This window comes from Orcinus orca, chromosome 3, assembly GCF_937001465.1.
Source record: "Orcinus orca chromosome 3, mOrcOrc1.1, whole genome shotgun sequence".
Taxonomy (NCBI): domain Eukaryota; kingdom Metazoa; phylum Chordata; class Mammalia; order Artiodactyla; family Delphinidae; genus Orcinus; species Orcinus orca.
The window spans coordinates 94,637,423-94,664,709 of record NC_064561.1 but is presented as its reverse complement, the minus strand read 5'-3'; the positions used below and the strand labels follow the sequence as shown (position 1 = coordinate 94,664,709).

The 27,287-nt window shown below is 35.0% G+C and overlaps 1 protein-coding gene across 2 annotated transcripts in view; it reads left to right on the top strand.

Annotated features, from left to right (window-relative positions):
- WDR36 (WD repeat domain 36) overlaps positions 1-24,355 on the top strand; it is a 38,025-nt gene extending 13,670 nt beyond the window's left edge. Inside the window, exons 12-23 of one of the 2 annotated variants that reach the window (XM_004267443.3) lie at positions 172-317; positions 5,085-5,199; positions 5,700-5,865; positions 6,658-6,766; positions 8,984-9,063; positions 15,024-15,131; positions 17,831-17,928; positions 18,359-18,504; positions 20,757-20,876; positions 21,064-21,145; positions 22,625-22,812; positions 24,162-24,355. In XM_004267443.3, coding sequence (XP_004267491.1) covers positions 172-317; positions 5,085-5,199; positions 5,700-5,865; positions 6,658-6,766; positions 8,984-9,063; positions 15,024-15,131; positions 17,831-17,928; positions 18,359-18,504; positions 20,757-20,876; positions 21,064-21,145; positions 22,625-22,812; positions 24,162-24,311 — 1,508 coding nt within the window. In that variant the 3' untranslated portion in view covers positions 24,312-24,355. The remainder of the gene's footprint in view (positions 1-171; positions 318-5,084; positions 5,200-5,699; positions 5,866-6,657; positions 6,767-8,983; positions 9,064-15,023; positions 15,132-17,830; positions 17,929-18,358; positions 18,505-20,756; positions 20,877-21,063; positions 21,146-22,624; positions 22,813-24,161) is intronic. The other variant, XM_033423758.2, reaches the window with a different exon arrangement.
- Positions 24,356-27,287: the final 2,932 nt, after the last annotated feature.

The following is a 27,287-nucleotide window of genomic DNA, read 5'->3' as shown; positions in this document are numbered from 1 at the left end:
GAATGTCTTGTTAGATTGGAAGCTCATTGCTCTCAGAAATTACCTGTTTACCATCCTGTCCCTAGTGCCTAATTACAACATAGAATATTAAATGCTTAATAAATAAAATACGTGAATGAATGAGTGAGGGAATGAAAAGCAATTTGATTTATGCTTTTAATTATGTTTTAGAGGAAGCTCGTGAAAGTGACTGGGATGGTATCATTGCTTGCCATCAAGGTAAGCTATCTTGCTCAACCTGGAACTATCAAAGATCTACAATAGGTGCTTACTTTCTCAAGCCAAAAGAGCTGAAGAAAGATGACATAACTGCAACAGTAAGTGAACTTGTTTTTAAGGGCGTTTTCTCCTGTAAAACTGTCTTGTGGTTATCTTATTATACTCAAGTTTATTAATGATAACATTCATTGAAAGAACAAAGAACATAGTTTAACATTTTGAAATTTTTCCCTAATAGTGTTAAGTTTTCCAGCTTGGAGAGAATTATTTTAAGTTTAAGTTAAGTTTTGCTTAATTAGATGTTGTATATTGGTTATTTTAATTTTCTGATTAATATAGGATTACTCAGGATACACTTTGAGGGGGATTTCAGCATTTATCAATATACTTTCATACCTGAATTATGTTGAGTATATAGTGCTATATTCAGTGAAAGTGAATCTTAAGGTTTCTTCCTTCCTTTTCTTTCTTTCAATGGAGGAGTAAGATTCAGCTAAATCTTTAATGAGTTAAAGATGTAGAAGTTATTTAAATCCTTCATTTCTTACATTTGTCTGATTGAGTACTGTCTAAGCCTTTTTTAAATATGGTTTTTAAATGCCACTGTTAACTTATAACTTCTTACTCCTCTATTAAAATTTTATTTTGTTTTCTTTTGATAATAATGTAAGTCGTCTATTGGGTTCAGGTTTTAAGGTATAAAGAAATGATGTCAAATTTGGTTTGCAGAATCGTTGCCTCTGCTTTTTCAAAATAAGTTTTACTGATATATAATTCACATACTGTAAAATTCACTCATTTAAAGTGTACAATTTAATGGGTTTTTAGTGTATTCATAGAGTTGTGCAGTTATCACCAAAATCTAATCAGTCTAATTTTAGAGCATTCTCATCACCTCAGAAAGAAACCCTGTACCCACTAGCAATAAGCCCCATCCTCTCACTTTTCCCCTTTGCCATCTCCCCAACCTAGGCAACCACAACCTACTTTCTATCTATAGATTTGCCTATTCTGGGCATTTCACAAAGATAGAATCATACAATATATGGTCTCTGTGACTGGCTTCTTTCAGTTAGCATTTTTAAGGTTAATGTTTTTAAGGTTCATCCATGTTGTAGCATGTATCAATACTTTATTCCTTTTATTGCTGAATAATATTTCATTTTCAACTTTTGAAATTTTGTTTAGCCATTGATAGTTGGTGGACATTTGCATTGTTTGTAGTTTTTGACTATTATAAATAATGCTTCTGTGGACATCAGTGCACAAGTTTTTGTGTGGACATATGTTTTTGTTTCTCTATATTTACATCTGGGAGTGGAATTGTTAGGTCATAATGTAACTCTAACGTTTTTGAGGAACTGCCAACCTGTTTTCCAAAGTGGCTGCACAAGTTTATATTCCCACCAGCAATGTATAAGGGTTCCAATTTCTGTATGTCCTAGCCAACACTTGTGCTTATCCGTTCTTTTGATTATTGCTGTCCCAGTGTGTATGAAGTAGTATATCACTGTGGTTTCTGATTTGCATTTCCCCAGTGACTTAACAATGTTGAGCATCTTTTCATGTACTTATTGGCCATTTCTACATCTTTGGAGAAATGTCTATTCAAATTCTTTGCCATTGTTTAATGAGGTTATTTATCTTTTTCCTCTTGAGTTGAAATAGCTTTTTATATATTCTGGATACAGGTCCCTTATCACATATGTCATTTGCAAATATTTTCTCCCATTCTGTGGGATGTCATTTCCTTTTCATGTTGGTGTCATTTCAGCATAAGGGGTTTTAATTTTGAAGTCCAACCTTTTTTTTTTTTTTCTTGTGGTTTTTTGAAAAATATTTCCTAACTCAAGGCCATGAAAAATTTACTCCTGTGATTTCATCTGAGAGTTTCATAATGTTAGCTCTTAAATTTAGATCTGTAATCCTTTTCGAGTTAATTTTTGTGTATGATGTCATGTAGGCATCCAAGTTCATTCTTTACATTTGGATATCTAGTTATGTCAGCATCATTTGCCCAAAACACTGTTCTTTCCCCATTGAATGGCCTGGGTACCCTTGCCAAAAATTGTTTGACATGAATGTGAGGGTTTTTTTCTGGATTCTCAGTTTTCTTTAATTGTTCTATATGTCTATTTTTATGCCAGTACCACACTGTCTTGATTATGGTACCTTTCTAGTAAGTTTTTTGAAATCAGGATGATTGAATCTTCCAAGTTCTTCTTTTTTCAAGATTGTTTTGGCTCTTCTGGTCTATTGCATTTCCATATGAATTTTAGCATCAGCTTGTCAATTTTTGCAAAGAAGGCAGTTAGGATTTTGATAGAGATCTTGTTGATTCCACACCTCAGTTTGAGGAGTGTTAACCATCGTAATATTACTCCTGATCCATAAACATGGGATGTCTTTCCACTTAATTAGATTTTTAATTTCTGTTAGCAGTGTTTTGTAGTTGTCCGTATACAAGCCTCATACTTCTTTGGGTAATTTTTCCTAGAATTGTATTCTTTTCAATACTGTTATAAATAGAATTCTTTCCTTAATTTCATTTCGGATTGTTCTTTGCTAATGTATGGAAATATAATTGATTTTTGCACATTGATCTTGTATCTTAACAACCTTGCTGAACTTATCTATTAGCTCTATTAGTTTGTTAGATGCCTCTGCTTTTGAAAATGCATATTTCAAGTATAACCACATTTGATCCTATTTTGTACAAATTTTTTTTGTCAGTATGTATGCTCTGTTCTCCATAGTACAAACATCTACTCTTAAGCTTTTCTCTGTAAGCCATAGAGAGTCTATCTTAAACTTCTTAAGTTTACCTGCAAAGTTTTGAGTAGCTATTGTAATAGTAGTGGTAATAATAATTACAGCTAACATTTTTTGTGTGCTTACTTTGTTCTAGGCTCTCTGCCTAGCACATATCAGTATTATATTATTTTCACAATAGTCCTATGATAATGGAGTATTGTTAGCCTCTTTTTATAGGCAGTAAAACTGAGGCTGAGGTTTACTGTAACGAGTAATATGCCTGAGATCAGTAAAACTAGTAAATGGAAGAGCTGGGATTTGAACCTAGGACCACTCCTTCTAGAACCTATGTTCTTAACTCATAGCCTATAATGATCACTCATAGAACATTGTGTGTGTGTGTGTGTGTGTGTGTGTGTGTATACACACACACACACACACAATGATACTTAACTGGTGCTGGGTTGGAGTCAGCTATCTGGAACAAAGCCAGGAGCCCATAAGCAGTAAACCAGTAAGTATTTATCAGAGAACCCATGTGCTAGAATACAATTTGTCAATCAGAGGTAACCTTCTTTGCTTATTCATTTTTGCTTTGCTTGTGCTGTCTTCAACAATAGGTTAGAATGAATAAGTAAATAAGTAAAAGGAGACTTCCAGAAGCAGTCCCATTAACAGCAATAAATCCTATTAAAATAAATGCAAGTTCCAGGAAGTACAGCAGTCCCCCCTTATCCATGGTTTCATTTTCCATGGTTTCAGTTATCTGCAGTCAACTTTGATCTGAAAATATTAAATAGAAAATTCCAGAAGTACACAATTTATAAGTTTTAAATTGCATGCCATCTGAGTAGCACTGTCCCTCTCTGTCGTGAATCATCTTTTTATCTAACGTGTCCATGCTCTATACACTACCTGCCCATTAGTACAGGAAAAAACATAGTATATATAGGGTTTGGTGCTGTCTACTGTTTCAGGCATCCACTGGGGGTCTTGGAACATATTCCCTGCAGATAAGGGGGACTACTGTATAGCAGGGCCATCAGGGGCCATTACTTGTAGGTTATAGTTTAGTATCTTTATTAGTTCCTGAGAGCATAAATATATAACATAGCATAAACATTTATGAGTTATTCAGAATAGGTAAAATTATGTTAGTGTTCTATTTGAGAAGATAGAATGCTTTATAAGGTTAGTCCATAATTTCCTATCTAAAACTTTTTTAAGTTATAAGCTATAATTGTCTAGAAAAAATATAGATGTAAGTGGAGCATACTCTGTGGATGCTGCGTAAAGATATCTTGACTCAGTGGTGTATCAGTCTTATGCTGCTTTGCACAGTTAAATATCCTCTGTTGAATATTTTCTTTTAGGTCTTAGAAGTCATCTGTTTCTTTAGGCATAAATTCAACAGTTTTTTGAATTAACTCTTGGGTGGGTGACATCTGACTGATGCAGTGGCAATGAAGGATTTCTCTGAGCATGACCCACCATATAGCCAGTCTCATGTTTTTAACAGAAAAAAAGACATCTTTTTAATATAATATTTCTACTTTAAGTATTAAAATATGACTTTATTTTACAGAAACTGCTTATAAACTAAATGTTTTCCATGCAGTATCTCATGTATTTCCTTCCTAATACGTTGTAATTAAAATATTTTGGGCTTTTTCATTGGACATCCCAACTGATATGGTTCCAGTTTTATATCTGCTATAAAAGCAATTACAAAAGTAAGGTAATGAGAAATTAGGCAATGGAATGCTTTGACTTTAGTACCGTTGTGAATAAATTAAAAATTGAAGACCAGTTGATATACCATTCTCCTGAGTGAATTTCAATTGAGTTAACTTTGGTTATGTTTTGCTGTCTTGGAAGTATGGATTTCTCCATACTTCTTAGAGAATGGAGATAGAATCAAACAGATATTTCTAATACACCCAAATATAATTACATTATGTTTAAGAAAATTAACGAAGCAATTCATTTATCGTTCTTTTTTTAAAAATGAGATAATTAGTAGATTTAAAAAAATACTTTGGAAACCATAAAGTACAATAAAAATGTTAGCTATTTTCTGTGTCATTTGTGTTAATTTTTTTTCCCTTAAGGCAGTGGATATAACTTCTTGTGGAAACTTTGCTGTGATTGGTCTCTCATCAGGAACTGTAGATGTATATAACATGCAGTCGGGTATACACCGAGGAAGTTTTGGCAAGGATCAAGGTATTGAATTTATTTTTCTTTTTCTTATTTTTTAAAAAAGTAATATAGATAGATAAAAGGCTAATAACTGTCGCTGGCATTTATTAAATTCTTGAGTGCCAGTCATTTTGCTAAAGTTGTATATGGGTTATCATCAGCCGTATGTGGCAGTTCCTGCCATTATATCTATTTGAAACACCATGTTGAAATAAAGAGAATGAAGTCATAGTTGTATTAGGGGAAAGTGGATATTATAGAAATTAAAGGTTCTTTTTTTCTTCTTGCATTAAGCAGAAAATCTTAACTATTTTTTGAAATCTTCATGGCATCAACCTGATGGATTTTCTTATTACTCAAGTGGTATAATAATCTTCTCTCTGCTCCCTAAAATCCATATTAATTTAAAGATTTTAGGGGTGTTAAATAGTGGGAACTTAGATATTTAAATAAAGGAATCACCATTTGTGTAGTGTTCAGAGAGTCAGTTGCAATTCTTATTTCTTTTAACATATGCTTTAAAGCCCATAAAGGATCTGTTAGAGGTGTTGCAGTGGATGGATTAAACCAGTTGACAATTACAACTGGTAGTGAAGGAGTACTCAAGTTCTGGAACTTTAAAAACAAAGTTTTAATTCATTCTGTGAGCCTTGATTCATCTCCAAATATGATGCTGCTACATAGAGACAGGTAAAGTTTTTCTTTTAATGATAAAGGACTTTCTTCTTGATGTTTTTAGTTCTTAATTTAAGTACAGTAGACCTTTGAACAACACAGGTTTGAACTGTGCAGGTGCACTTATACACAACTTTCACTAAATACTCAATGTAGCACTACATGATCCACTGTTGGTTGAGTCCACAGATGCAGAACCACGGACATGGAGGGCCAACTGTAAAGTTAATATCATCTTTTTTAAAAAATTTTATTTTTGGCTGCATTGGGTCTTTGTTGCTGCACACAGGCTTTTTCTAGTTGCGGCAAGCTGGGGCTACTCTTCGTTTCAGTGCGTGGGCTTCTCACTGCGGTGGCTTCTTTTGTTGCAGAGCATGGGCTCTAGATGCGTGGGCATCAGTAGTTGTGGCTCACGGGCTCTAGAGTGCAGGCTCAGTAGTTGTGGCGCACGGGCTTACTTGCTCCGTGGCATGTGGGATATTCCCAGACCAGGGATCGAACCCGTGTCCCCTGCATTGGCAGGCGGATTCTTAACTACTGTGCCACCAGGGAAGTCCCCCAGCTGTAAAGTTATATGCAGATTTTTGTCTGCAGAGGGGTGGCACCCTAACCCTCATGTAAAGTGGTCAACTATAGGTAATTTACCAAGTGGGAAAAACCAGACTTTTCATATAAAAGAACAGCATTTTGCTTAATTTCCCCCTAAGGTATACTTGATTAACAAAATTTAAATGACTGTGAGATTTTAGTTCAAGGGGTTTTTTTTTGTTTGTTTTTTCATTAAAACTGTTGCATTTATTTTGCTAGTGGCATTCTGGGACTCGCCTTGGACGACTTCTCCATTACTGTTTTGGACATAGAAACTAGGAAGATTGTCAGAGAGTTTTCTGGACACCAAGGCCAAATAAATGACATGGTAAAACAAACTTTAGATGTTTAAATAAAACTTGATTCATTTCTATTTCTGTTTAGGTTTAAAAAGTTCAAATAATTGAAACTTTTAATAGCATTAAACTCATCATAGGAGATGTTCAAAATGAATAATTAGGAGACTAATTTTCAAAAAAGAGATTTTTAAGGAAAATTCAGAATTAAAAGAAGTTTAATATTTCTCAGGAAGTTAATGCCATTAAAGTATAAATCCCAGAGTTCATTTTTTTCTCTTTAAACAAGGCCAAAATATACTTTGGAGAGTGAATCATTGAAACATAAGTGTATCATTTTTGACTTAATATTAAACTAAGCTGAGAGAACTCATTTCTGTTTTTCTACATTCATAATGAATTAATAGGAGACCTGGAATATCTGATTCTTGGTTCATTCTAGTTTAGTGTTATTTCTACAGTTTATATATCTTAACTTCAAAAGAGTTTAATTAATTAAAATGTGTTTTAGCTTACTATTATGTTGTTATAGTGAGAAATATGGTAATAAGTACTCTAGTTTAAAAAGTGTAAGTTGAAGACTTTGCATCAATTGCAGATACCTTTATTTACTTGAAACAGAAAAAATAAAAGAAAAGAAAATCCTACATAGTGACACTCCCAACAGCTACTTTTATTTATCAGTTCTCACACCAAAAATCTGAATTTGCAATGTTTACCCCCATTTCCTTAAAAATCAGGGGTGGGGGGTTAATGGTCAGGAAATTGTGTTATTCTGCAGATAAGAGATTGGCAGAACTATCCATCAACAGAATTTGTTGTGACAGCATCTATAGAAATGGGGGTGGGAGTGGAGTAATTTTGATGAAATTGCATTTTTGAAAACATCTGTCAATGCCATCTTGCTCTTCCTATTTCTTTCCTTTTCAAACTTTACTTTCAAGTTATACGTCTGGAGTTTCCCCTAGTCAATAACAAATTACTCCTGTTCCATTAAACCTATGAGCATTTATTACATGACTTCACCTATCAAAGTCATTTTCCCATACTTTATTATCTGCACTATCTTTCTGTAAATTGAGTTCTCTGCACCTTAAGGTTTGAGTTTCCACAGTATCATCGCAGCCCCATGACCAAGTTGGAGTTCACTTATCCCACTATTATTTGCTAATATGGATGGTCATAATCCCTATGGTGTGTTTACACTCCTGGATGAACAACCTACTACCATTATAAACCTTAAAGTTTTTCCTTTTGGGTCTTCTTTTACATTTGATTTGGTTTAAAGCTCATGTGCTGCAGGAAGAGAGCTATTATTTTTCCATTTTTATCTACAGAGAAGATATAACTTCTTCATGGTGGCATAAGTAGTTTATTATTTAAATTTATTTTGATAAATTGTGGTTTTAATTTATTGTGGTTTTAATTTATACTTTGGAAATAAAAGATCATTAAGGGAGAAAAGACTTTTTTTTTTTTTTTTTTTTGCGATACGTGAGCCTTTCACTGTTGTGGCCTCTCCCATTGCGGAGCACAGGCTCCGGACGCGCAGGCTCAGCGGCCATGGCTCACGGGCCCAGCCGCTCCGCGGCATGTGGGATCTTCCCGGACCGGGGCACGAACCCGTGTCCCCTGCATCGGCAGGCGGACTCTCAACCACTGCGCCACCAGGGGAGCCCCGGGAGAAAAGACTTTTAACTGAATCTATAAGTACAAGCTGAAGGACTTCTTTAGTAACTTCACTATATTAAGAGAATTTGCATTCTTCAAAATCATTCTTAGAAAGCCATTCTAACATATAGATGCTTTTCAAGGAAATGGAGCTTTTGTTGCTTTCACAGATACTTTATTATTGAAATTAGGCTCACAAAATATTTCTAATAGAATGTTCTCAAAACAGCAGTTTTGTGTTAAAAACAATTAGTAGTCAGTTTGTTAACTGTCTATAAATATAGGAGATTATGGGGTAGAAATTGAAAATTGGGTGAAACTGTTCATTTTTAAAACTTTTTATAATTCATGTAAAAGCTTAGTCCTTAGCTGTATCCAAATCAGTGGTATATAAGATGGCATTTTATGTAATAAGATGTAAATTTTATACTTCAAACATTTTTTAATGAAGCATGGTTATCTTTTCATTTCTTGTATTCTTTAAGCTGTTAAATATACAGACACAAACATACATACATATACACACACATATATTTATATATGTATTCTTTTTTTTTTTTTTTTTTTTTTATTTAAAGGCTTTCAGTCCTGATGGTCGTTGGTTAATAAGTGCTTCAATGGATTGCTCTATTAGAACTTGGGACCTTCCATCTGGATGGTGAGTTTTTAAATCTCTAACCTTATCTGAGGTTTTCTCAGTCATTGTCATTACATGTGACTTTTACCTGTTGTTAATGGATTATGTACTTTTAGAATGTGAATATATTTGGGGAGTTTTTCTAACCTGACTATATTTTATCCTTGTAGTGTTTTTTATCTCAAACAGCAGAGATTAGTGCCATAAAAGATAATAGGAAAATCCAACCTCTTAGGTTCTCTATTCCTACAAAATTGAGATATAGAAGTGAGTTGCATAAACCTTAAGAAAGCACATTTGGCCTTTTTGATACTCCAAAGTAGAGATCATACTTTAGGACTACAAACTTTATTTTGAGTATTTTTTTGTTTTTGTTGTTGTTGTTGATACTGAATTTAGTTAAGAGATCAGAACACTTTGCTTTGTGTGTATTATATATTTTCTGTCGCTAACATAATTCTTGAAAAAAGACATTTAGATACCTTAAAGTAATGAAAATGTGTGTCTTAAGGTTTGGGTAAAACCCAACAGTGTTCAGAAATCTGGCATAGATTGAAACGTGCTACTAAAACAGCACTTGAAGAAAAAACATTAATTCTGTTCAGTAATTTGAGAGAGAGAGTACTTTGTTGTTAAAAATTATGTAGGAATAGATACAATTTGAAATCATATCACTTAACATAGAATTGCTTAGATTGCGTTTGAAAGGAGTGATGGGAAAAGGAACATACCATAAGAAAAGAGATACGTGAGAAAGATGAGAAGGAAGCTAGTACTTTTCAATCTTTTGAAATGTTCCTAAACTAAGTTTTGTCCAATTCTACTACTCTTCTTTCTCAGGAATTAGATAAGCTCATACCTGAAAGCAGTTTGACCTTTAGAAAGGAAAAACGCTGATGTACTTATTTCCCTTTAAGTTTGATAAAGGAATGAGGCAAAGCTGTCTATACAGCATACATACTGGATTTGGAAATATGCACAGCAAGAGTGTCACTGATGGGTCCAACTCTAATAACTAGGGAATTTGGTCCACAGGTGGGTCTCTTTTGTACTTAGAGTAAAGCAAAATATAATTAGTTGCCTGTGCCTTCAGCTTCAAAACATTCACCTCAAGTTGGTACTTTCTTAATTAAAAAAAAAGAAACACAACTTTTTTCTAAAGGTACCATTAGAAACATTGATTAGTCTTTTGCTTCTTGGACTTTTGCTTCCATCTAAAAGTGAACATTATAATTTGAATTACTTTACAGTAGGAAAGTTGTACAGAAAATAGAGTTGACACAATGCCCTTTTCATTTTCCTTTTTAGTAGTTTAAGTTCACATTAGATGGGAGAGACAGGTTAATGTTCAGTAGTACTACACTAGCAAAATATTTTTTTAAAGTGGTAAGGTTTTTTTGGAATGGAAGAATTAGGATCTGAAAGTAGCGTTCAAAGCCACCAGTCTTTGACTCAGCATTAGCCTTTTTTGCTGAATTTCTTATTTTAGTAAAAAGATGAACAGATTCAAATCCGATAGATTTTCAACTCTGGTATCTTATTTTTCGGTGAACACAGGCAATTTTAAGTGAATACAGAAGCATTAAGCTGGGAGAAACACCAGAGCAAGAAGTGAGTCACACAGGGATTGTTTAAAGAAAATATAATGATTGGACCAAAGTATATTTTTAATAAAGAAAAAACTACTTTTTTGGTTAAGATTTGAAGTGGAGCAAATGAGAAAGGTTGAAAAGCAGTATCATACAACTGCTGCTGCCTAACTGCAGCCAATCTAACATTTACCATGAGCTGCTATGCACTTGATATGCTTTTATTTTTCGTCTTTTCTCATATCCTATTAGGTATAGGTACTGTTTCTTAGTCCTGTTTTACAAATGAGGAAACGGAGGCTCAGAGAGAAGTTAAGTGATTTGCCCAAGGCGACATAGTTTGTTAATGAGATTTTGCTGTAATAAGCATAGGGGAAAGACATTTCCCAATAGTTGTGGTATCAGCCTTGCTTGGGTTGTGTCATATGTTCTAAGGATGATTTGGTTTTCTTGATGTAGAAGATAGTAAGGAAGTAAGGATCAGTATTTCACCATACAACCATAGGTAACTGTTGGGTTTTTTTGTTTTTGTTTTAATATTTATTTTTTTTATCTTGGCTGTGCTGGGTCGTAGTTGCGGCACATGGGATCTTCACTGAGGCATGTGGACTTCTTAGTTGCGGCATGCAGGCTCTTAGTTGTAGCATGCATGCAGGATCTAGTTCCCCGACCAGGGATTGAACCCAGGCCCCCTGCATTGGGAGCGCAGTGTCTTACCCACTCGACCACCAGGGAAGTCCTCTGTTGGGTTTTTTGATTTCCCCTATTTGTTTTAAACATAATTAGTATGGCAACCTTTGGAGAGTCCTAGTTTTTTCTTCAGTAAGCAGTTTTATCATTTACATAACGTGTTAAATATGTAAAGAATGAATATACTCATTACGAAGGCTAAAATGTGATACGTATGAGTAAACCTTTGGTGTGTGTGGTAACATACAGATGTATCCATCTGGAATTGTGCCTATCTAAAACAAATTGCAGGGACTACTTGGTGGTGCAGTGATTAAGAGTCCACCTGCCAATGCAGGGGACACGGGTTCGAGCCCTGGTCCAGGAAGGTCCCACATGCCGCAGAGCAGCTAAGTCTATGCACGACAGCTGCTGAGCCTGTGTTGTGGAGCCCGTGAGCCACAACTACTGGCTCACGCCCCACAGCTACTGAAGCCCATGTGCCTAGAGCCCATGCTCCACAACAAGAGAAGCCACAGCAGTGAGAAGCCCGCGCACCTCAACAAAGAGTAGCCCCCGCTTGCCGCAACTAGAGAAAGCCTGCATGCAGCAACGAAGACTCAATGCATCCAAAAAAATAAAACAAATTGCATAGGTACTGAACTGTTTACTGTAAAGGTTTTTTTGTTTAAGTGCTGAAAATTTTCTTGTGTTTGTAGGATTCTCAGGAAGCAGAGTTGAAATTTTTTAATTTCTTTTTTTTTATTTTTATTATTTTGATAAAATACTGCTTTAGCACAGGCTCAGCAGTTGTGGTGCATGGGCTTAGTTGCTCTGTGGCATGTGGGATCTTCCCGGACCAGGGATTGAAACCCGTGTCCCCTGCATTGCCAGGCAGATTCTTAACCACTACACTACCAGGGAAGTCCCCAGAGTTGAAATTTTTTATCCCTGAAATTATCTGTCATCCCCTACCACTACCACCTGTAATTTCTGGTTGCTTTTAATCTCCTACAAGTTTAGGTTGAACTCTTTTGGGGGTGAGAAAAATATAAAATTAAATAGTTTTAATAGAATTTTGCATTTTTTTTCTGTCTCATTCACCTGACCTTGCTTTCTGAGGAGCATTACATGAGAATAATTGCAGTAGAACATTGTTTTGCATTTCTCACTGAGGCAAAACTATCCCTTTATTCTGTTCATTAAAGTTTCCTTTGTAAGGTGATTCCGTCACTCTGGAGATTGAACATCTAGACATTCTCTGCATTTGTTTAGAATATAATCAGAAGTGGGTTAATGTTACTTCTGTTTATGAGGAGCTTTGTACTTGAAAATCTGATCCCTTAAAATGGGAATTTTTTTTCAGTTTTTCTCTCAAAAAACATAATTTACCTGAGACTTCATTCTGTAGGATTAGCAGGAGACTATATGGTAGTTAGGTCTGGGACTAAGCCTGTAGACTTAAGCTTTATGAACTAATTTGGTCATGTAAAATATGCTATGGATGTGGAAACCACCTTCCTCAGTTTGATGCTTTTACATAATGGAAGGCCAGCCTACCCACACACAACAGCTGTGGAAGTCACATTGCACAATGAATTTGCCAAAGCAATTATAGTATCAAGTAAAATAAATTTGCTCAAGCAGTAGATTTCTCTTTTTAACAGATAGATTCTGAACATGTTAGGGAGTTTCACCCCTCACACACTTACACTTGTAGTGAACAAATATTAAGACAAAGAAGAAATGGTAAGATCTGAAATTGCTGAGTTTAGGTTTAATCATCAGTATACATGGAGATAAAGTTTCTGCTCTGGGTTGTTTGCATTAAATGAATTAACAAATAATTTTACAGTCTCTGGTTATAATAAGTGTTTAGCAATCGTCCTGCTCCTCAATTCCTTTGATCCCCAAGAGCAGCTGTTCTTGTGAGTTTCCAAAGAAGGGTTGAGCAGAAATCAGATTATTACTCTTTTTTCCCCATAAGTGAAAATTAAACATCAGTCATTGTCCTGAGCACACTTTGGTTTGTTTGTAGTGCTCCTAAATTTAGTCTTGTCCTACTACCTAGTTAAGGTTCACATTGTTAATCACTCTGTGAACACATTGAGGGAGATTTTATCATGGATAAGTCATTTAATGCTTCCATTGGAAAGTCTTCATCTTGAGCTGCTCAGAGTGTGCTTCATGAATCACCAGTGTAGGCATCTTTTGGGTGTGTGTGCTATCAAACTGTCGTATCTTTAGTTTCCATAATGGTTTTACTGAGCTTATAGTGATTAAGTGTGCAGACTGCTTGGTGACAGATATGGCTCAGTTACTTTCTACCTTGAGCAAGTTTTTAAATCTTACTGGGCCTCATTTTTCTAATGTGTATAGTTAGGACAGATCTGCCTCATGGGGTTGTGAGGATTAAATTAGTAGGCACAAGTGCTCAGGATACTTCCTAGCATGGAGCACTAAAAAAGGTGTTAACTCCTGTCATTTGCTTTCTTGAAATAATTTGGTTTATTTAATGTAGATTCTGAGCTTCAGTCATCTTGCCATGCCTTCTCATGGATAATGTATTGGCTTCAGTGAGTAAAGTAGTTTTTAAAACAGCCCTGATTAAAACCAGTATACTCCTCTTAAAGTATACAAGGTATTCACACTCTTAGCCAGCCTAAGAAGCCTCTTCTGCAAGATGCCAATGTGTTAGGCCTTCCTTTTGCTCCTTAAATTCACCTCGTTAAATTTCCTGCTTCCACCATCCTAGTTCAAATCTTCACTGCTTGTTAGATGACTACTACCATAATCTCACTGTTCTTGCTGTTCAGATATATTCTACATTCTGCTAGCAGATTTTCTTATGAAAGTGAAGATTACAGCACTATCTGCTCAAAAGCCTGGAGTGACTTTCCATTTATTAAAAGGCAAAAACAAACTCAGATGTTTGGTATTCAAGACCAAACTGCACTCCTCGCTAGACAGTATTTTCCCTCACCTTGCCCTCCACATTTCCCTCATCCAGAAGATGCTTTCTTTACCATCAACATCCATTGAATTCCTGTCCATTTGTAAGGCTCACCTCACACACTGTTTTCTGAGAAGCCTATTCTGAGTCGTCTTCTTGAGTGTGATTGCTCCCTTTTCCTCCCCAATTTCAACCCCTGCTCATAGCTTTTTGAAGCTGTGAGACTAGTGCTGCTTTATGGTTATGCTCTATAGACTGAATTTTCATGTTTCATATATAGCATGGTTACCTATCTGAAAAACAGAATTGCTCAAATTTTTTTTCTACTACCATTCCCTTATTATTTATAATGATTTTATTACTTTTTTCTGTTGGCTACACCTTTTATTATTTTACTGAAATAACAAATACAGGAGAGTACTGATAATCTATTTTAAACGTGTGACATCTTTAGAATTGTTTCCAAGTCTGCCAAAATGGCATTCCAGAAAAACAGCATTTTCTCCTGTATTCTCCCTGTTGATGAAACTCTCTCCAGTTAATTGGTCTATTTAGTGCTCTGCTCTGGGTCGTTCTCATTAAGGAGATTATTTTCACATAGTAACTTAGTTATTAACAAAGCTCTTTGTTAGTGATGACTTTCTGGTGTTGGTGATTTAAAAAAAAATTTCTGCATCTCTTACCCTTTGTTTTTTTAGCAAAAATGTATTTTGTGAATTATATCCTTTTGGTAGAGTTCAAATATTTTAACATCTTGATTCTTTCTATAGCCTTATAGACAGCTTTTTGTTGGACTCAGCTCCTCTTAATGTTACTATGTCCCCTACTGGAGACTTTCTGGCCACTTCCCATGTAGACCACCTTGGAATTTATCTATGGTAAGTTCTTGTATACAGTTCTCTTTGGGGTAAGAAGGAAAAGGAAGACAATATTGTCAGACAATCATAGTTGCTAACATTGCCCTTTAGGTTTTTTTTTTTAACTTATAAAATGGAAATGTCACATAGTTCACCATAAGTCTGTGACTAAGTCAACATCTGCTTGATAATTTAGATAGCTTTGCTCAAGTGTGTATTCTAAACCACATGATTGATTATTATCTGTTATACTATTTGGCTTTTATTTGCGGAAAGGATAAGTGAGTTTAAAAATCTTAGAAAAGGGATATCCCCAGCCAGGCTGGTCTTCCTGCCACTGCCTCAATACCCCTTTATGACCTTGGCTAGTCACTTCTCAACTTCAGACTCCTTTATCTATAAAATAAGGCATAAGTATGGGCTGAATGCTTTCTAAGATTCATTTTAGTTGCATAACTTTTCATAGCCATGTACAGATCTTAATGGTGGTCTTCTAATGGTGATGAACATAGAAGAGTTCAAAATAAATGATCCATTATCTGGGTCTAGAAAATTTTTTGTTTGTTTTCTGAGTTTAGATGCCTAATTCTTTTAACTCTTATTATTGAGGAAGAGGAAAAAATGAATTCCTTTTCTAATTACAAGATTTTCTAATTGGCTTTTTAGGATATGAAAGTAAATTCACTATATAATAGAAATAGATTCTGGCCATCTTAATAAGCAAAATGGGGTATCTCCTGGAATCTTTGAGGCTTGAACAATCAAGACAAGAGAAGAATAGTAGCTGTGGTCCCTCAGCAACAAGAGCATATAGTACAGCTATTAACTCAGAATCTGATATTTCCAATTTTTATTTTCCATTCCAGATTCATTATGTTTGGGAGACAGAATGTGATTAGCCCACTTTGGGACAGGTATCCACATCTTGATTAGTCATCCAAGGCCATGGTGCAGGGTCAGGTAGCACTTAGAGGACCATTCTAGAAAGGAGAAATCCATGATTGTTCAGCAACCCCCCAAGAATCTGTTCAGCATATTCTCTCTCTGACTTAATTCTCTCAGTCCATCTTTACTTCATTTATAATTTCCTTACATGAAGGTTGCCATTTGTCAAAGCAACATAAATATATGGATGTTATGTTACCTTATAAAAGTATTAGCCATTACTGATCTCTCAAATAAATATTGGGTTGGCCAAAAAGTGCCTTCAGTTTTTAAGTAAAAATAAAAGACACATTTTTCATTTTTTACCAAGAACTTTATTGAACAATGTATTCACCCTTTTGTTCCACTACCTTCTGCCATTTTTCAGGCAACTTCCTAATTCCACCTTCCCAAAGCTTTTTGTCTTTTTGAGCAAAGAATTGTTCCAGGTGCCTTTTCAGTCTTTCAAGGAATTGAAATTTTTTCCATTAAGAGAATTTTGTAAAGACCAAAATAAATGGAAATCCGAGGGTACATTGTCTGATGAATACAACAGATGAATTAGAACTTCTCAGCCAAGCTGTAACAGTTTTTGCTGGTCATCAAAGAAACAAATGCAGTCTTGCGTTATCCTGATGGAAGATTATGTGTTTTCTGTTGACTAATTCTGGATGCTTTTCGTCGAGTGCTGCTTTCAGTTGGTACAGTTGGGAGCAGTACTTGTTGGAATTAATTGTTTGGTTTCCTGGAAGGAGCTCATAATAGAGGACTCCCTTCCATTCTCACCATATATACAACATCACCTTTGGATGAAGACCGGCCTTTGGTGTGGTTGGTGGTGGTTCATTTCACTTGCCCCACGATCTTTTCCGTTCCACATTATTACAGTTCCACTTTTCATCGCCCGTCACAATTTGTTTTAAAAACGGAATGTTTTTAAAATGTTTTACGTTTAAGTAGAGAAACATATGCGGAAATACAATCAAGGTTTTTTTCACTTAACTTACATGGAACAGAAACATCAAAACGATTAACATAACCAAGCTGGTGCAAATGATTTTCAATGCTTGATTTGGACATTTTGAGTATGTTGGCTATCTCCTGCCTAGTATAACGTTGACTGTCTTCAGTTAATGTCTCTGTTTGATCGCTATCAACTTTAACTGGTCCACCTGACAGTGGGGCATCGTCCAGCAAGAAATCTCCAGCACAGAACTTCGCAAACCACTTTTGACACGTTCTATCAGTCAAGGCACCTTCTCCATACACTGTGCAAATCTTTTTTTGCATTTTGGTTGCATTTTTACCTTTCTTGAAATAATAAAGCATAATATGCCAAAAATGTTGCTTTTTTTGGTCCATTTTCAATATTAAAATGGCTACACAAAAATTTACCAATTTGCTAAGTCTTTTTTTAAATGCACGCTGACATGACAGCTGTCACATACAACCTAACAAAATTGTTTCGAATGAAGTTGAAGACAACTAAGTGCTACTAGAGCCATCTTAGGGGAGAAAACGAACGAACCTTTTGGCCAACCCAATAGTTTTTTGTGCTACATTAGGAATAAAGACTCCATTAATAATGTGTATGCACACCTTTCTTGTGATGACATCTATGATATGAATCAGCATTTTCAAATTAATACTGTCTATTTTTGAGATCTTTTTTTAACTTACAAGTGATCAGAATTTATAGCCAAGTTCAAGGTTGTGGAGATTATTACCAGTAATTGAAGTTTCCCTGAACATATTTTTATAAGTTTTACAATATTGCATATGTTTTTGTTTCTCAGGTCCAATATTTCCCTGTATTCAGTTGTTTCATTACGGCCACTTCCCACAGATTATGTTCCTTCAGTAGTGATGCTTCCTGGTACTTGTCAAACCCAAGGTAATCACAAAATAGTAAAGTAGTTTTTGAAGTGTAATATAATAAACCTAACGTGCAGGATATTGATACTGAAGGCAAAATTTAATGCATTCAATCAAAGTATTTTTTAGCTTATATGAAATATTTTGAATGACTTCATGAATTTATGCAAAGATATAATTGATGTATTGATATCAAATAGTATACCAGTGGAGAAATGTTTTGAGTCTGGTGATGGGAACTGTAGTTAATATGAGAAAATAAGAAGATGAACTAAATAAATAGAAAGATTTTACAAGGCTATATTGAGTGAACATGTTATGAAATACTAATGGAACTAATTAGTTCTAAATGAACTAATTAGTTCATTTAGAATGAACTAATTTGCTTTTATATGGTAAAAATCTCATTCAGCATTAATTTGTTTTACCTGAAAATTTTTTGTTTTAAGATGTAGAATTATTAGAAGAAACCACAGAACCAAGTGATGAAATGATAGAGTATGACTCCCCAGAACAGTTGAATGAGCAGCTGGTGACTCTGTCACTCCTTCCTGAATCCCGGTGGAAAAATCTTCTAAATCTTGATGTTATTAAGGTAATACTATAGTACACTTAATATTGGCCCCTAAAGACACATTCCAAAAGTATTTTCTTTAGTAGAGGTAGCTTCCCTTACTTTGAGGGCTTTAGGAGGAGCAGGTGATGCCTAAGGTAGTAAAGACAATACCATTTGGTTAAATGCTGTTTAATCTAGTATGATTATCGCAAGATTTTCTCTCTCTACATGTATCAACTTTGAGGGCAATCAAGGGCCTTTGGATATAGCAAAGTATAGCCTGCAACTACAGAGCTATTAGAAATTGGATATTTTAAGCCCAGCCTAATGAATTACTTTTTTAACTTCTGAAATAAGAAAAAAAAAATATTGCCATAATGTGTGATGTTTCTATTCCTAGACATTTTGGGGATTAGAATACTTTCACTGGCCTTTTTAAAAGTAAGCTTCAGTCACCCTTTATCATACCACACCCTGCTCTGTCAGCTATAAGAAGATTTGCTGTTGGGTTCAGGCACATAATTTAATATGAACTAGGTACGGGGTAGTGTCCTGAGACGGCAGTGGAAAAAAACTTAGGCCCTTTGTCCTTGAGTTTACAATTTTACATTAAAAATGGACAATTATGGCATAAATTAATTTTTTAAAAGCATGTTTCATGACCCCTATTTGTGAGTAGCAAAAGCAATTGAAAGGTATAGAGGTATAGACTAGAGTAGAAAATTTCAGAGACTGTCCTTTGATAATTAGGGTAAGTATTGTTTTATGAAATGCATACAGTCACCAGAGGTTATGTGTGTACTAAGTGTACTAAGTCACATTAAGGGCTGGCATTAAAAAAAAGTGTAAGGAACACTGACATAACTATGACAAGGTGCAGCAAGTATTTTTGTAACTAATAACAAGAAAAGTTGTTTGTGTCTTGGGTAAGAAAAGAGAGGTTTTCACATGTTAATTTGACTCACAGAATTTAAAAGTGCTTCTTTTTACTTGCTCACTTTTTGAAAGATTGGGCATCAGCATAAAGGTATGCTGTCCAGGCACATAGTTATGAAATCTCTCCATTATGTTGTCTAGTTTGTCAGCCGTAAAGGGACAAAATATCTGCTGCTCAGATATAGTTTGTTCTGCATAAAAACATCCAGAAACCTGAGTGAATGCTCTTTATGAGAGAAATATGCTAACACCTCCAATATTTTTATTTCCTTCTGAATGAAAGAGGTTAGAATTTTCATTTTTGTCCTATGGGTAACTTTTCTACTTTAGGTTTTCTTTATGAAATTAGGTGATTTCCAGAGCCCTGTGGCACTTCTCCAAAGCCCTTTGTTTTTATTTACAACTCAGTGACTGTCTGCCTTCTAACTCAAGAACAATGAATTAGAAGAGTAACTGCGACTTTTACTATACTTTCTACCATCACAAAGAAGGGCTGTGCTTTCATTGCTAGTGGCAGTGCTTCGTCTGGCTTTCATGTAACAACTTTCTTTTATGCTGTGCCTCCAGGAGGCCACAAGTATCCCTGGCTTTCTTTCAGAAAGCAACTCCCCAGGGTTCCTAAAGAATGGAAGAGGAATAGTGTAAGGTAAAATTGTGCGATTCCTTTATTAGGCAGTTTACCATATGCTCCTGAGATAGTGATCTGTACCAATGTAGTCACCAAAACTGAATTCTGTCAGTGGGAATTCCAAGGGAGGTTTTCATGATAGAATTTTGCTAACACTTGAAATATTTTATAAATGAGCAACAGTATTCTCTTTTTAAAAGCACAAAGTACTAAGGAAAAATAAAAATTCCAACAAAATAGAAGAATGAGGGCCATGCTTCACAGAAAAATTTAACCAAATTACTTCTAATGGTGGAGTCTAACTCTGGCTCCAAATTTCTTTTGGAGAAAAGATATTTGAAAAACTGTTGAGCATTTATGTAAATTTTGCTTTCTAGCCCATTTTGCAGAAAAGGTTGTATTTCAATAAAAAGGAAGTTCAAAATTACTTGTTACTTCTTCACGTAAATATTCATGTTTCAGGAAAATGGGCTGTTTTTGCCTTAAAGCTTCTCCTGAACTCTGTCATTTTCCTTCTGCCGTATCAGCAAGAATACTGGAGGTTTGCACTGGGAATCCCAGTTTAAGGATATCTGTGGTTTTGGTTGGTTGGGATTTTATTTTAGCAAACTAGTCTGAAAAAGTTTCATCCCTTTCTTTACTTTTTGGACTTTTAAAAAATTAAGTGGGAATTAAATACTTAATTACTTACTAGTCTTTTTTCCTTTTCTCATTTTCTCTTAATTAGAAAAAGAATAAACCAAAGGAACCACCAAAAGTACCCAAATCAGCACCGTTTTTCATTCCAACAGTTCCTGGCCTTGTACCCAGGTATGCTGCACCTGAACAAAATAGTGATCCTCAACAGGTAAGAAGCAAATTGGAGGGAGCATTCTAAGTATATGGGGTTTGTATTTTGTGTTTTACATTTGTAGTTTTAACCAAGACCCAGTTTTACAGATATAGAGTAAATTACTGATAGCTTTTAATTATAAACTATAAATTTTCTGTTACATTTATGGTTTTTGAATAATGTTTATTTGTTTTTGTTTAAGTCTAAAGTGGTAAATCTTGGAATTTTGGCTCAAAAATCAGATTTCTGCTTGAAACTTGAGGAAGCACTGGTAAATAATAAATGTAAGTTAAATTATAAAATATTTTACCAAGTATTTCAGTTTATTTTACTTTATATGAAGAGAATTGAGTGAAATATTAGATTTCTCAGTAGCTGAAAGTAAAAACCAGAAGGACTGAAATTTTGGTTTTAATCTTAAGTAGTTTTAGCTTTGTGTTGTATTAAATGAGTGACACTAAACTCAGATGATATTGAGATTATAATAATCTTTTGAGAACCTTTCATTCTTTATGGAAAATTGGATTTTTTTTTTGCTTTTGTTTTTACTTACAAATACAGTTTGCAATATAGTTGGCAATACAGCAGAGACTTTTGTCTTAGATAATTTCAGATATTACCAAATTATCACATAAAAAGGTAATTTTAAAATTTATTGAGTGTTTTAATAGATTTAAACTTTGAAAGCTACAGACTGTAGCTAATAATGATAGTAAGAGCTGTAAGCAATTAACAAAAATCACATTCTCCTGTTTGACTTATACTCTTGTTTTCTGATCCAAATGCTTTGCTTTCATACCACTGTCACTCGAGTGCACATTGGCAAAAGTCAAAGAATGGTACTGATGGCTAAAGAACAGCAGGATTAAACAGGGAGTAACTTGTTATATTTATGGGGGAACAAAGAAAAAAAGCACTACTATTTAATATATACTGAAGAACAGAAAGTAAAACGTATTAGACTTTTGTCATTGGTGTTCTTCCTTTTCAGAAAGCTAAAAGCATAGTCATTGCCATTGTAATATCAAATACCTCGTATAAAATTTGTAAGTGTATAGAATATGTTTTCATAGGATGCATATGAAACAAGAGTGCTTACTTCTAGGGAAATGAAGTAGATTTGGGGTGGGTAAGATTAGGGTGGAGTCTTTCCCCACATATATTTCTGTCGTGTTAATGTTTCTTAATAATCAGGTGGTATTTTTATAATTTTTATAACGATAGAAAGAAAGAAAAATAAATTCCCTCACCTCATCTTGTTCCCAGTGGCAAATACTATTAATAACTTGGCATATACCTCTGTAGCCTTCTTACATTTGGATTTGTTTGACTGATTCATGAGTATATTAAAATGTCTGTTGCTAGGTATTAATTAGATTTTAACAGCCTTAATAGGAAAAAAGCTTACTGAAAATGCAAAACAAAAATTAAGCCATAGGACTTCCCTGGTGGCGCAGTGGTTGAGAGTCCGCCTGCCGATGCAGGGGACACGGGTTCGTGCCCCGGTCCAGGAGGATCCCACGTGCCTCGGAGCGGCTGGGCCCGTGAGCCATGGCCGCTGAGCCTGTGCGTCCAGAGCCTGTGCTCCGCAACGGGAGAGGCCACAACAGTGAGAGGCCCGCGTACCGCAAAAAAAAAAAAAAAAAAGCCATAGAAGTAATTTCTTGTGCAATTTAAGTATATGTTGGGTTTGAAATGTAAACTAGTTTCCTAAAAGAAATGACTGTAGATAATAACTGGATTCTTATTAAAACTTAATGTAGATGAAGCTGCTCTTAACCTTCTGAAAGAATTAGGCCCGTCAGGAATTGAAACAGAGCTGCGAAGTTTGTCTCCTGATTGTGGTGGTTCTGTAGAAGTTATGAAGAGCTTCTTGAAAATGATCAGGATGATGTTGGACAAAAAGCGTGACTTTGAGTTAGCCCAGGCATACCTTGCGTTGTTTTTAAAGGTAAGTCTAATATATAAAAAAGTACTTCGCAGCTTGCCCTCCTCTAGAGGAGTACTGTCTGATAGAACTTGCTGCAAAGATGGAAACGTTCCATATCCACACTTACCGTGTGTGGCTGCTGAGCACTTGAATTGTGGCTAATGTGACTGAGAAACTGAATTTTTCACTTTATAGAAATTTAGTTAATTTAAATAGCTTCCTGTGCCTAGTGACTACCATACTGGATGGCTGGATAGTGCAGCAGCTTATAATTGTTTTTTGTTGGCTTTTGTTTTTTAACACAATTTTGACTCAACCCCCTGACTTTTATGTGTCATCCATTTGATCAGTATACTAAACTTAACTTTTTAATGTAGTTACATTTCGGCAGACTTTTTTTTAATGATCATGAAGAGAGTCAGGTTTTATGTTTATTTTTTGTTTTGTTTTTTCTACTGTTGAAATCAAAATATTTACTTCTATCCTGGTTGAAGGAGTTTCAAATGATTTGACAATGACAGTTGCTTTTATGACTAATATAATAGAGAACTCATGTTTATCTCAGTAGTATAATGTATTGAAGGAGGTAGATGATGCTGATTTTCAGTAATAGCAGATATGATTCTTCATTTATCCCATAAATATCTAAAACAACTTTTCACTTGATGCAATTATTTTAAATTATTTGAAAAGTAGTATGTAGAATTAAAAATAGAAATGCTGGGGCTTCCCTGGTGGCACAGTGGATGAGAGTCTGACTGCCGATGCAGGGGACGCAGGTTCGTACCCCGGTCCGGGAAGATCCCACATGCCACGGAGCGGCTGGGCCCGTGAGCCATGGCTGCTGAGCCTGCGCGGCCAGAGCCTGTGCTCCGCAATGGGAGAGGCCACAACAATGAGAGGCCCGCGTACCGCCAAAAAAAAAAAAAAAAAATAGAAATGCCATAAATTGTTTCTATATTCGTTCCCAAATTTACCTTTCTGAATATGTTTACTTAAATCTTTAGAAAATAAAGCAAAGGGCCCATAGGTCATTCATTAACAATGGGTTACTATGAAAGGAGAAACTTAAAAGAAGCACAGAAATACAGATTTAGTGTTAGAACTGGGACCTTGTTTCTGGATCTGTATCAGGACTGTCCTTATGTGGAGGAGAGTGATGACCACTTGAATTCTATTAAAAGAGTGACAGTACCATAAAGGAACTCATTATAGAGGAGAGGGAGATGGGAGATGGTAATAAACCAGCATTTAAGAAAAAAAATTAAGAATAGTACCTTCTGAGCTTCCTTGGTAAAACAGTTAAATCCAGAATAAACAAAATTTTAATTTTCTTAAATTAAATGTTCGACTATCGTTTTTCTTTTCAGTTACACCTTAAAATGCTTCCTTCAGAGCCAGTACTTCTAGAGGAAATGACTAAGTTGTCATCACAGTTGGAAGAAAACTGGATCCATTTACAATCACTCTTCAATCAAAGCATGTGTGTTTTAAATTACATTAAAAGTGCTTTGTTGTAAAAATAAACTTAGGTGACTAAATAAAGACTTTTATATTAAAGAGATTGAGTTTAACTTACAACCTTGTTTTCCAAGTGTCAATGTGAAAAGAAAATAAATGCCAGCACTACCAACTAGTCCGTCAGTCTCCACTTTAAATGCTGAATACTTTCTTGAAATAAAAGTATACCTATTTTTTGTTTTAAAGACATAAAGAGTATTCTCAAATGATTTATTTTCTGAGTCTCTTCACATCAGTTACTTGGATATGACTTCTTTTGAATTGTCGTCACCAAGCTCGTGTTTTTTGAATATTTGTAACATATGAGGTATGCTGGGTGTTTAATGTAGAATATTGCTGAACTACACTGAAGATAAAACCAATACATAAAACAGTTATGAAAATGCCTTCATGTTATAAGGTAAAAAGGCATGTTTCCTTCCTTGGTGGCCTTTGATGAAAACATAGTTAGAGCCGGAAGGTGTGTCAGACAGTGCAGCCCTCTTGCATTGCAGAAGAGGAAACTGCTGAGGTCTGCTCAGGATCTCAGAAACAGATCCAGATTTTCTAACACTGGCCTAGTTAGTCTTCTCTACATTGTAGCCTTTCTAAAGGAACTTATTCTTTTATTCTTTTATATGAGAGGCACTTTCACAAGGCAACTTGCTATAGGAGGCAGTTGAACAGATACCTAGGATAGGTGAGGGAAATTCCGAATTCCATTGAAGATATCCTTCAAAGGTTTTTCTTCCCCACTGATGACCTTTTTATTTGGGAAGAAACTGCTGACTGTACTTTTCTGTCATAACCATTGTGAAACCAGATAGTTCTGGTACTTTTTTTTCTCATCGTCATTGTTTTTGTGGTTCAAGATTTCAATATGTGAATTAAAAGTAAGCAATTCTCAAAAGCACACTGTTCTAAAAACTTGTTAGTTTTTACACTCAAAAGTAGTGTCATTCGTAAAATTCAGCTGGTTGTATTTGAACACCAATACTATTCTATTCTGATTAGGATGTAGCTTTACAGAATAATCTCCAGAAGGAGTAGTCCTCACAAGGTGATGATCAACGATAACTTTAACTATCAAAGTGTTTTTGTTTAATGGTGAAAGGTAGAATTAGTAAATGGCTGAGGAAGTAAGCCAATCTGGTTTGGTACTTTGTTCTTTTAGAAATGTATATAAACTTAAGCCATCGACTTAAATGTTAATAATGATTTAAGTTGTAACTTTAAAAACTGTATTTCCCCTTGCCCCAAATACTATATTCTAAAGATATGGCAAAATTTCAGTATACAATTATGTACAATGTGAAGACTGTAAATATCTAAAACAGGAGTTCTAAACTGAAATTGTATTGCTGTGACAAATCTTGAACTGAGCTTTCTTTTTCAGGTGAGAATAGAGGAGTTGAGTGTATTGTTTTTATTGGAGATAGCTTTAGATAGTATTAAAGCATCATTTTGGCAGGTAATCTTCTAAAACCTTTCCTGTATGTTTGCCGTCGAGGAAGGGAGGGAGAAAGAAATACAAAGGATAATTTTTTGTGTATATTTTTTCTTAAAATGTATCATTCTGTGCATATTGCTTTTTCTTTACATTTTAAATTACAAGTGTAGTATATGACTACATTTTACTTGTAAAACCATCGAAGACAAGTCCTTTTTTTTTCTTTTTTTTGTGGAGCACAGGCTCCGGACGCACAGGCTCAGTGGCCATGGCTCACGGGCCCAGCCACTCCGCGGCATGTGGGATCCTCCCGGACCGGGGCACGAACCCGTGTCCCCTGCATCGGCAGGTGGACTCTCAACCACTGCGCCACCAGGAAAGCCCGACAAGTCTATTTTTTATAGTCACCTTCAATCCCAATACCTTCCCTAGAAGTAACAGTTGTTAACCTTCCATCTAGACCTTTTTCTGTGAATATATATACATGTTATGTATAGCTACAGGAAATAAAATGTATAGCTTCAGTTTTTACATAAATATATGTATATCATTCAACTTTTCTATGTGATTTCTTTACTTGAGTATAATCTCACCTAATCTCACCTGTTTACATTTATATAGTGTGCCACAAGCTATTTACTCTATAATGGACACTAGGGTAGTTTCCCTTTCGTTTTTTGTTTACAAACAATGCTGAAAGAATGTCATCCTGTATGACTATGTGCATATAGGGATTTCTCTAGTGTGCCTAAGCTTTGAATTGCTGGGCCAGAGTTAGGCAGTTTTAAAGAGGTACTTCATTTGGCTTCCAAAATGACTGGTAGCAATTTACAGCTTCTCAGCAAGGAATGAGTACCTGCTCCCCATATCCCTAATCAAATCCCATTTGATTTAGATTTTTAAATTTTTTTTATTAATCTAATAGGTAAAAATTACCATTTTTATTGTTTATATTAAAAAAACTGACTAGTGAAGATGGGCATCTTTTCATATATTTTAGACATGTGAATTGCCTTTTGCCAACACTGCTCATTTTTCTGTTGAATGATTTGTCTTTTTATCTCATGAATTTGTTGGGAGTTTTTCATATAGTTTGGATAGATATTAGTCTTTTATGACTGCTGCAATGTTTTCTCCCAGTTGGTCACTTAAGTCTTTAGCTTTACTTTTGGTGTCTCTTTTAAAGAGATGTTTTATATATAGTAAAATTGGTAAGTATTTTTATGACTTTTATTTCAAAATATAGAGCATATTCTGTATTTTCTTTTAAGATAATTATGTATGCATCCAGATCTCCATCTGGAATTGATTTCTGTGAAGAGTGCAAGGAACAGAGCTACACTTATTCAAAAGTCCAAAAACCATTTGAAGTTCATTTTTACTGATTTGGGATGCTGTTTTATTATGTGTTAAATTCTCTAATTAAGGTATTTAATATTCCTAATAAATAATGCATTGCTTATAGTTTCTGGTTATGTTTTCAGAGATGGGGGTAAAGCATTCCTAATGTTTTTCAAAAATTTTTGGCTATTGGTGAGCATATCTT